At 42.1% G+C, this 11,209-nt stretch overlaps 1 protein-coding gene across 2 annotated transcripts; it reads left to right on the forward strand.

The window, feature by feature from the left end:
• Nucleotides 1-7,906: 7,906 nt before the first annotated feature.
• On the forward strand, nucleotides 7,907-11,203 carry LOC139396440 (uncharacterized). Of its 2 annotated transcripts, none has more exons than XM_071143486.1 (5): nucleotides 7,907-8,101; nucleotides 8,249-10,349; nucleotides 10,501-10,570; nucleotides 10,687-10,797; nucleotides 10,880-11,203. In XM_071143486.1, exons 2-5 carry the CDS (start codon nucleotides 8,323-8,325, stop codon nucleotides 10,979-10,981), a joined length of 2,310 nt encoding a protein of 769 aa, XP_070999587.1. In that variant the 5' UTR covers nucleotides 7,907-8,101; nucleotides 8,249-8,322; the 3' UTR covers nucleotides 10,982-11,203. The 2 variants fall into 2 exon arrangements, with proteins under 2 accessions (XP_070999587.1, XP_070999586.1); XM_071143485.1 differs by having other exon boundaries at nucleotides 7,923-8,101; nucleotides 10,498-10,570.
• The last annotated feature ends 6 nt before the right edge of the window (nucleotides 11,204-11,209 follow it).

The following is an 11,209-nucleotide window of genomic DNA, read 5'->3' on the forward strand; positions in this document are numbered from 1 at the left end:
AGATTCTGTTTTTTCCCCTCTAGATTCTGTTTTTTCCCTCTCTAGATTCTGTTTTTTCCCTCCCTAGATTCTGTTTTTTCCCTCCCTAGATTCTGTTTTTTCCCTCTCTAGATTCTAGTTTTTTCCCTCTCTAGATTCTGTTTTCCCCTCCCTAGATTCTGTTTTCCCCTCTCTAGATTCTGTTTTCCCCTCCCTAGATTCTGTTTTCCCCTCCCTAGATTCTGTTTTCCCCTCCTCTAGATTCTGTTTTCCCCTCTCTAGATTCTGTTTTCCCCTCTCTAGATCCCTCCCTAGATTCTGTTTTTCCCCTCTCTAGATTCTGTTTTTTCCCTCTGTTTTTTCCCTAGATTCTGTTTTTTCCCTCTCTAGATTCAGTTTTTTCCCTCCCTAGATTCTGTTTTTTCCCTCTCTAGATTCTGTTTTCCCCTCCCTAGATTCTGTTTTTTCCCTCTCTAGATTCTGTTTTTTCCCTCTCTAGATTCTGTTTTCCCCTCCCTAGATTCTGTTTTTCCCTCCCTAGATTCTGTTTTCCCCTCCCTAGATTCTGTTTTCCCCTCCCTAGATTCTGTTTTTTCCCTCCCTAGATTCTGTTTTCCCCTCTCTAGATTCTGTTTTCCCCTCTCTAGATTCTGTTTTCCCCCCTCTCTAGATGCTGTTTTCCCCTCCCTAGATTCTGTTTTCCCCTCTCTAGATTCTGTTTTTTCCCTCTCTAGATTCTGTTTTTTCCCTCCCTAGATTCTGTTTTTCCCTCTCTAGATTCTGTTTTCCCCTCCCTAGATTCTGTTTTTTCCCTCTCTAGATTCTGTTTTTTCCCTCCCTAGATTCTGTTTTTTCCCTCTCTAGATTCTGTTTTTTCCCTCTCTAGATTCTGTTTTTTCCCTCTCTAGATTCTGTTTTTTCCCTCTCTAGATTCTGTTTTTTCCCTCTCTAGATTCTGTTTTCCCCTCTCTAGATTCTGTTTTTTCCCTCTCTAGATTCTGTTTTTCCTTTTCTAGATTCTGATTTCCCCTCTCTAGATTCTGTTTTCCCCTCCCTAGATTCTGTTTTCCCCTCTCTAGATTCTGTTTTCCCCTCCCTAGATTCTGTTTTCCCCTCTCTAGATTCTGTTTTCCCCTCCCTAGATTCTGTTTTCCCCTCTCTAGATTCTGTTTCCCCTCCCTAGATTCTGTTTTCCCCTCTCTAGATTCTGTTTTCCCCTCTCTAGATTCTGTTTTTCCCTCCCTAGATTCTGTTTTTCCCCTCTCTAGATTCTGTTTTTTCCCTCTCTAGATTCTGTTTTTTCCCTCCCTAGATTCTGTTTTTTCCCTCTCTAGATTCTGTTTTCCCCTCCCTAGATTCTGTTTTTTCCCTCCCTAGATTCAGTTTTTTCCCTCTCTAGATTCTGTTTTTTCCCTCTCTAGATTCAGTTTTTTCCCTCCCTAGATTCTGTTTTCCCCTCCCTAGATTCTGTTTTCCCCTCTCTAGATTCTGTTTTCCCCTCCCTAGATTCTGTTTTCCCCTCTCTAGATTCTGTTTTCCCCTCCCTAGATTCTGTTTTCCCCTCTCTAGATTCTGTTTTCCCCTCTCTAGATTCTGTTTTTCCCTCCCTAGATTCTGTTTTTCCCCTCTCTAGATTCTGTTTTTTCCCTCTCTAGATTCTGTTTTTTCCCTCCCTAGATTCTGTTTTTTCCCTCTCTAGATTCTGTTTTCCCCTCCCTAGATTCTGTTTTTTCCCTCCCTAGATTCAGTTTTTTCCCTCTCTAGATTCTGTTTTTTCCCTCTCTAGATTCTGTTTTTTCCCTCCCTAGATTCTGTTTTTCCCTCCCTAGATTCTGTTTTTCCTTTTCTAGATTCTGATTTCCCCTCTCTAGATTCTGTTTTCCCCTCCCTAGATTCTGTTTTTTCCCTCTCTAGATTCTGTTTTTTCCCTCTCTAGATTCTGTTTTTTCCCTCCCTAGATTCTGTTTTTCCCTCCCTAGATTCTGTTTTTCCTTTTCTAGATTCTGTTTTCCCCTCTCTAGATTCTGTTTTCCCCTCCCTAGATTCTGTTTTCCCCTCTCTAGATTCTGTTTTCCCCTCCCTAGATTCTGTTTTCCCCTCCCTAGATTCTGTTTTCCCCTCTCTAGATTCTGTTTTCCCCTCCCTAGATTCTGTTTTCCCCTCTCTAGATTCTGTTTTCCCCTCTCTAGATTCTGTTTTTTCCCTCCCTAGATTCTGTTTTTCCCCTCTCTAGATTCTGTTTTTTCCCTCTCTAGATTCTGTTTTTTCCCTCCCTAGATTCAGTTTTTTCCCTCTCTAGATTCTGTTTTCCCCTCCCTAGATTCTGTTTTTTCCCTCTCTAGATTCTGTTTTTTCCCTCCCTAGATTCTGTTTTTTCCCTCTCTAGATTCTGTTTTTTCCCTCTCTAGATTCAGTTTTTTCCCTCCCTAGATTCTGTTTTTTCCCTCTCTAGATTCTGTTTTCCCCTCCCTAGATTCTGTTTTTTCCCTCTCTAGATTCTGTTTTTTCCCTCTCTAGATTCTGTTTTCCCCTCCCTAGATTCTGTTTTTCCCTCCCTAGATTCTGTTTTCCCCTCCCTAGATTCTGTTTTCCCCTCCCTAGATTCTGTTTTCCCTCCCTAGATTCTGTTTTCCCCTCTCTAGATTCTGTTTTCCCCTCTCTAGATTCTGTTTTCCCCTCTCTAGATTCTGTTTTCCCCTCCCTAGATTCTGTTTTCCCCTCTCTAGATTCTGTTTTTTCCCTCTCTAGATTCTGTTTTTTCCCTCCCTAGATTCTGTTTTTTCCCTCTCTAGATTCTGTTTTCCCCTCCCTAGATTCTGTTTTTTCCCTCTCTAGATTCTGTTTTTTCCCTCCCTAGATTCTGTTTTTTCCCTCTCTAGATTCTGTTTTTTCCCTCTCTAGATTCTGTTTTTTCCCTCCCTAGATTCTGTTTTTTCCCTCTCTAGATTCTGTTTTTTCCCTCTCTAGATTCTGTTTTTTCCCTCTCTAGATTCTGTTTTCCCCTCTCTAGATTCTGTTTTTTCCCTCTCTAGATTCTGTTTTTCCTGTTTTCCCCTTCTAGATTCTGATTTCCCCTCTCTAGATTCTGTTTTCCCCTCCCTAGATTCTGTTTTCCCCTCTCTAGATTCTGTTTTCCCCTCCCTAGATTCTGTTTTCCCCTCTCTAGATTCTGTTTTCCCCTCCCTAGATTCTGTTTTCCCCTCTCTAGATTCTGTTTCCCCTCCCTAGATTCTGTTTTCCCCTCTCTAGATTCTGTTTTCCCCTCTCTAGATTCTGTTTTTCCCTCCCTAGATTCTGTTTTTCCCCTCTCTAGATTCTGTTTTTTCCCTCTCTAGATTCTGTTTTTTCCCTCCCTAGATTCTGTTTTTTCCCTCTCTAGATTCTGTTTTCCCCTCCCTAGATTCTGTTTTTTCCCTCCCTAGATTCAGTTTTTTCCCTCTCTAGATTCTGTTTTTTCCCTCTCTAGATTCAGTTTTTTCCCTCCCTAGATTCTGTTTTCCCCTCCCTAGATTCTGTTTTCCCCTCTCTAGATTCTGTTTTCCCCTCCCTAGATTCTGTTTTCCCCTCTCTAGATTCTGTTTTCCCCTCCCTAGATTCTGTTTTCCCCTCTCTAGATTCTGTTTTCCCCTCTCTAGATTCTGTTTTTCCCTCCCTAGATTCTGTTTTTCCCCTCTCTAGATTCTGTTTTTTCCCTCTCTAGATTCTGTTTTTTCCCTCCCTAGATTCTGTTTTTTCCCTCTCTAGATTCTGTTTTCCCCTCCCTAGATTCTGTTTTTTCCCTCCCTAGATTCAGTTTTTTCCCTCTCTAGATTCTGTTTTTTCCCTCTCTAGATTCTGTTTTTTCCCTCCCTAGATTCTGTTTTTCCCTCCCTAGATTCTGTTTTTCCTTTTCTAGATTCTGATTTCCCCTCTCTAGATTCTGTTTTCCCCTCCCTAGATTCTGTTTTTTCCCTCTCTAGATTCTGTTTTTTCCCTCTCTAGATTCTGTTTTTTCCCTCCCTAGATTCTGTTTTTCCCTCCCTAGATTCTGTTTTTCCTTTTCTAGATTCTGTTTTCCCCTCTCTAGATTCTGTTTTCCCCTCCCTAGATTCTGTTTTCCCCTCTCTAGATTCTGTTTTCCCCTCCCTAGATTCTGTTTTCCCCTCCCTAGATTCTGTTTTCCCCTCTCTAGATTCTGTTTTCCCCTCCCTAGATTCTGTTTTCCCCTCTCTAGATTCTGTTTTCCCCTCTCTAGATTCTGTTTTTTCCCTCCCTAGATTCTGTTTTTCCCCTCTCTAGATTCTGTTTTTTCCCTCTCTAGATTCTTATTTTTCCCTCCCTAGATTCAGTTTTTTCCCTCTCTAGATTCTGTTTTCCCCTCCCTAGATTCTGTTTTTTCCCTCTCTAGATTCTGTTTTTTCCCTCCCTAGATTCTGTTTTTTCCCTCTCTAGATTCTGTTTTTTCCCTCCCTAGATTCTGTTTTTTCCCTCTCTAGATTCTGTTTTCCCTCTCTAGATTCTGTTTTTTCCCTCCCTAGATTCTGTTTTTTCCCTCTCTAGATTCTGTTTTCCCCTCCCTAGATTCTGTTTTTCCCCTCCCTAGATTCTGTTTTCCCCTCCCTAGATTCTGTTTTCCCCTCCCTAGATTCTGTTTTCCCCTCCCTAGATTCTGTTTTTTCCCTCCCTAGATTCTGTTTTCCCCTCTCTAGATTCTGTTTTCCCCTCTCTAGATTCTGTTTTCCCCTCTCTAGATGCTGTTTTCCCCTCCCTAGATTCTGTTTTCCCCTCTCTAGATTCTGTTTTTTCCCTCTCTAGATTCTGTTTTTTCCCTCCCTAGATTCTGTTTTTTCCCTCTCTAGATTCTGTTTTCCCCTCCCTAGATTCTGTTTTTTCCCTCTCTAGATTCTGTTTTTTCCCTCCCTAGATTCTGTTTTTTCCCTCTCTAGATTCTGTTTTTTCCCTCTCTAGATTCTGTTTTTTCCCTCCCTAGATTCGGTTTTTTCCCTCTCTAGATTCTGTTTTTTCCCTCTCTAGATTCTGTTTTTTCCCTCTCTAGATTCTGTTTTCCCCTCTCTAGATTCTGTTTTTTCCCTCTCTAGATTCTGTTTTTCCTTTTCTAGATTCTGATTTCCCCTCTCTAGATTCTGTTTTCCCCTCCCTAGATTCTGTTTTCCCCTCTCTAGATTCTGTTTTCCCCTCCCTAGATTCTGTTTTCCCCTCTCTAGATTCTGTTTTCCCCTCCCTAGATTCTGTTTTCCCCTCTCTAGATTCTGTTTCCCCTCCCTAGATTCTGTTTTCCCCTCTCTAGATTCTGTTTTCCCCTCTCTAGATTCTGTTTTTCCCTCCCTAGATTCTGTTTTTCCCCTCTCTAGATTCTGTTTTTTCCCTCTCTAGATTCTGTTTTTTCCCTCCCTAGATTCTGTTTTTTCCCTCTCTAGATTCTGTTTTCCCCTCCCTAGATTCTGTTTTTTCCCTCCCTAGATTCAGTTTTTTCCCTCTCTAGATTCTGTTTTTTCCCTCTCTAGATTCTGTTTTTTCCCTCCCTAGATTCTGTTTTTCCCTCCCTAGATTCTGTTTTTCCTTTTCTAGATTCTGATTTCCCCTCTCTAGATTCTGTTTTCCCCTCCCTAGATTCTGTTTTCCCCTCTCTAGATTCTGTTTTCCCCTCCCTAGATTCTGTTTTCCCCTCTCTAGATTCTGTTTTCCCCTCCCTAGATTCTGTTTTTCCCTCCCTAGATTCTGTTTTCCCCTCCCTAGATTCTGTTTTTCCCTCCCTAGATTCTGTTTTCCCCTCCCTAGATTCTGTTTTCCCCTCTCTAGATTCTGTTTTCCCCTCTCTAGATTCTGTTTTCCCCTCTCTAGACTCTGTTTTCCCCTCCCTAGATTCTGTTTTCCCCTCTCTAGATTCTGTTTTCCCCTCCCTAGATTCTGTTTTTCCCTCTCTAGATTCTGTTTTCCCCTCCCTAGATTCTGTTTTTTCCCTCCCTAGATTCAGTTTTTTCCCTCTCTAGATTCTGTTTTTTCCCTCTCTAGATTCTGTTTTTTCCCTCCCTAGATTCTGTTTTTCCCTCCCTAGATTCTGTTTTTCCTTTTCTAGATTCTGATTTCCCCTCTCTAGATTCTGTTTTCCCCTCCCTAGATTCTGTTTTCCCCTCTCTAGATTCTGTTTTCCCCTCCCTAGATTCTGTTTTCCCCTCTCTAGATTCTGTTTTCCCCTCCCTAGATTCTGTTTTTCCCTCCCTAGATTCTGTTTTCCCCTCCCTAGATTCTGTTTTTCCCTCCCTAGATTCTGTTTTCCCCTCCCTAGATTCTGTTTTCCCCTCTCTAGATTCTGTTTTCCCCTCTCTAGATTCTGTTTTCCCCTCTCTAGACTCTGTTTTCCCCTCCCTAGATTCTGTTTTCCCCTCTCTAGATTCTGTTTTCCCCTCCCTAGATTCTGTTTTTCCCTCCCTAGATTCTGTTTTCCCCTCCCTAGATTCTGTTTTCCCCTCTCTAGATTCTGTTTTCCCCTCTCTAGATTCTGTTTTCCCCTCTCTAGATTCTGTTTTCCCCTCCCTAGATTCTGTTTTCCCCTCTCTAGATTCTGTTTTCCCCTCCCTAGATTCTGTTTTCCCCTCTCTAGATTCTGTTTTCCCCTCTCTAGATTCTGTTTTTTCCCTCTCTAGATTCTGTTTTTCCTTCTCTAGATTCTGATTTCCCCTCTCTAGATTCTGTTTTTTCCCTCTCTAGATTCTGTTTTTTCCCTCTCTAGATTCTGTTTTTTCCCTCTCTAGATTCTGTTTTTCCCTCTCTAGATTCTGTATTTCCTTCTCTAGATTCTGGCTTGCTGTGACCTGTGTGTGATTCAGGGGGTTTGAGACTCTAAAGGGGAAGCCATCAAATCAAATGATATTGGTCACATACATACTGTATGTTTAGCAGATGTTATTGCAGGTGTAGTGAAATACTTGTGTTCCTAGCTCCAACAGTGCAGTAGTATCTAACAATTCACAACAATACACACAAAACTAAAACCAAATGAATGGAATTAAGAAAGACACACTGTGCTTATCTCTTCCTCATCAATATGTTGTCTCCTCTTCTCCTGAACCTCATCAATATGTTGTCTCCTCTTCTCCTGAACCTCCTCTTCGTCATTATATATCTCCACTGAGATATGGTCAGATACAGTTTCAGTTTCTCCACCAGGCTCTCCCTCTACCTCTTCCTGTCCTACATCTTCCTCTTCCTCTCTCAGCACCGGTAACGTTCCAGGAGACATGTCTGGCTTTGCTTCGTCAAAATAGAGAGACTCAAACTCTAACTCTCCTTCAGGGAAAGATGGAAGGGATGAGTCTGCAACAACAACATCACAGACAGAAAAATATCATATGAGATAGCGTCTGAGAAAATATATTATTTCAGTCAGCACAAAGACTAATACATTATATTTATTTGATATCTGCAGACTGAAGTCTATTTTGGATTGATCCCTTATAACATATTATGCAAGAATGGAGATTGTTTATATGTTCACCAGTAAGTTATATGTAGGTAGGGCCTAGACAGTTGATGCACCTTCCTTTGCCAGAGACAGACAGAGACAGATAGACAGGGTGGAAGTGGTAGCCTACATCTCTAAGGGATGGAGGTAGGGCTGGGACCTTGTGTTCTACATCTGAAAGTAAAACCACAGCACGGCTGACATGTTGAATCTACGGTGAGTACATCGACATAAACACCTTCTTCTTTATGTGTGACTTTTTTTATATTTTTATGACAAAGCAAATGCTTTTAACATAATGTGATTTTCTGCCATTTTAAATTAACATATTAGTTTAAACTATTTTGTAGTTCTCTTTGTGTGCTGTCTGTCTGTCACTACTTGTCAATGTGTTTTGTTCTATTTCTGTATCCCCATTTTGACAGGAAGCTTCATGATGCAATAACAGATGTAAAAACTAAACTCACTCTCTTCCTGTCAGAAATCAGAAGAGCTTTAATAGGAAATGAAAAGCTGGCAAACATGAAATCATTACATGTCTCTTGGTAAACTGAACAACTAAATGTACATAGTAAACATATATAGTTTGAATTTACCTATCCTATTCTACCTAGAAGATAGAACAAAACTTTGCTGATTTGTTAACGGATTCATTTTCAGGTAAGCGTTATGCAGGTTGTAGTTAGAGCACTGCACCTTCACTGACATTTAGTGCAATTACTTCCTGAAAGTGTTTGTTTTTGTTTGTCTTTGTTATTATTTTCCATCTCATATGATATTTTTCTGTCTGTGATGTTGTTGTTGCAGACTCATCCCTCCCATCTTTCCCTGAAGGAGAGTTAGACTTTGAGTCGCTCTATTTTGACGAAGCAAAGCCAGACATGTCTCCTGGAACGTTACCGGTGCTGAGAGAGGAAGAGGAAGATGTAGGACAGGAAGAGGTAGAGGGAGAGCCTGGTGGAGAAACTGAAACTGTATCTGACCATATCTCAGTGGAGATATATGATGACGAAGAGGAGACTCAACATATTGATGAGGAAGAGATAGGTTCAGGACATGAGGATACTCAACATATTGATGAGGAAGAGATAGGTTCAGGAGAAGAGGAGACTCAACATATTGATGAGGAAGAGATGGGTTCAGGACATGAGGATACTCAACCTATTGATGAGGAAGAGGCAGAGATGATGGACTCAGGAGAAGAAGAGGACACAGGAATAAAGAACCTTGGCTCGCCAGGGGGTTGGTCTGTGGTTGTTCACTACGATGAAGAAAGCCGGGATGGTGCACTCCAGGACATAGAGAAGATTGTAACCACAGGACAACCTTTTGCCGAACAAGACAGTGAAAACCGTGAAGACAGAAACGCAGAGCAAGGTGCTTTCAAGAACAGTGATGTGAGGTGTTTTGTGGGTGTCACTGAAGACATCAACATGGAGATCACAGCAGATATATGTGAAGAAGGGGAAAGACAGACGGATGAAGAAAACCAAGAGGAATCATCTGATTCAGACCTGGAGGTCCTGACTAGCTCTTTCACCAAAAAACAGAGAAAAGAGGGAATTAAAGTAGCGAACTTACTCTCCCAGCAGACTGTTCCTCAGGAGAATGAAGAGGAAGACGAGCAAGAAGAAGATGGAGCTCCAGAGGTTGTTTATGATTGGCCAGATCCTGCAGCAACACAGAATGTGCAAGCTCTTATGGTCAACGCCTTTGTGGAACACCCGCTTCAGAAGAAAATTAAGGAGTTCCAATTGGACGACCACCAAGAGGCGGATGAAATATTTGCAGATTACCCCTCTGTCTGCTCTCCGTGTAAATACAAAAAGGATGGAGGAAAACTATCTAGTCCCTTGGAGGGTATCTGGAATACAGAAGAGAAAGTAGACGTCATGGAAGAAGTAACAGCCTCTATCTCTCCACGCGTAGAAGGTGAGCAAGATTTAGCAGATTGTGCAATGTTCAATACCAATATTGACACTAGCATGAGGAAGAGTATTGGATACCATCTTGAACCTCAGAGTGACAGCAATAGTTCCAGTGGCAGTTCTAGTGAGGATGAGGAGGAACAACAGAAGTATAAGGAAGAACATCAAGCGCTGCCAAGATACCAGGGTCTTCCTCGGAGAGACCGGGGGTCTGAGGATTCTCCTCTTCAAGTTCAGTGGGGAGGTGGAGAGGAGGACGGCTCCAAGCAGAGTGTTGCCGACCTGCATCTTTCAGAAACCATCTCCGATGTCCCCACGTTTACCCTTCACAGTGAGGCCAGACGCGGTAGAGCAGCTATAACTATCTCCAGAGGTACCGGCAACATGTCACCATCTGGCTCTGAGGATAGTTTGCCCGGAGCATTGTGGACATCGGAAGCTGAACAAAGAGAGGATAAACGAGAGACTTGGCTTTGGGGTGAGGCTGGGCCAGCCTCTGAGGCTGGGCCAGCCTCTGAGGATAGTTTGCCCGGAGCGTTGTGGACATCGGAGGCTGAACAAAGAGAAGATAAACGAGAGACTTGGCTTTGGGGTGAGGCTGGGCCAGGCGCTTTAGAAGAGGAACATCTTTGCAAAGTTCAACTGGAAGTAGCAGGAAGGTTGAAGAGTCACATTCACACTGATATAAGCTGGGACACAGGGGAAAATAATGTGGAACGTGGTGGTTTAATTCAAGATTACCAACATGACGCGTCTGGAATCACAGAGAGTGGAGAACTTGCAGACGAAGAGGATGACGAAGAGGTTAATAGGAGTTGGGAACAAGAGAAAGAGAGAATCAAGGCATTCTACAAGTTTTATAATGATGAAGAGGAAGAGGGGGAGAATGCCACTGGAACAGAAGGTGATTTTTCAGGGAGGAGGCCTAGAGTTCAGTTCTGCATGAATCCCCTGCCTCAAGTCATTGAATACACAGACAGGTAAGTGAAATAACAAACATAAAAAATTGTTACGACAACCGCCAACCAGGAAATGCCTATTTCTACTTGAACAAGACATGTCACTGTCACTGTGGTATAGATGAGTGAAATGATTTACTATGTCACTGCCTGTCTACTATGTTCTCAGCAGTAGTGATGTTGATTTGGTTGACAACTTATCTGATGGAGACGAGGACCTGGATTCTACAGAAAGGCTTGAAGTGAGCACACACACACACACACACACACACACACACACACACACTCTCTCTCTCTTTGTCTCTTTCCTTTAGCCAGCACACTTTACCAGCAGATGACGATGTTGTGACTATTTCAGGAGCAGAGTGAGCCTGAGAGACAGAGAATGAGTTTACCCGAGACTCGGGAGCCACAAGGAGAACTACAAGATCTCAGCAAAATGCCTCAGACCCACACCAAGAGAGACCAGGTAAGTCTTTAACCCACAACTTGCTATAAAAAAAAGGGCTTCATTGATTGATTGATTCCTCTGACACACTGTGTTTCTGCAGTGTCTGAGGGTGCTAAAGTTACTGGTGAAGATAACCCTGTTGACAGTGATTGGACTTCTGACATTTTGGTGGACAAGATACCAACTGGACTTGGACTGGTGATTTGGCTAAAATTGTCTTGCCTAACGACTGTACTGTATTGTCAATGTGTCTGAATATAATTAGAACGTAAAAAGTAGCAGTAGTTAAGTTTTTAAAAAGGCTTACTTGTAAGGCAAATGCTATGTCGTTATATACTGTAGTTGCTGTCACTTATTTGTATCATGGCATCATCTTTATCTGTTTTGAGGATAATAAAGGGGTATGTTTATAGTCCCATTCGACTTTAAG

Source organism: Oncorhynchus clarkii, unplaced genomic scaffold (assembly GCF_045791955.1).
Source record: "Oncorhynchus clarkii lewisi isolate Uvic-CL-2024 unplaced genomic scaffold, UVic_Ocla_1.0 unplaced_contig_7089_pilon_pilon, whole genome shotgun sequence".
In the NCBI taxonomy this organism is placed as follows: Eukaryota; Metazoa; Chordata; class Actinopteri; order Salmoniformes; family Salmonidae; genus Oncorhynchus; species Oncorhynchus clarkii.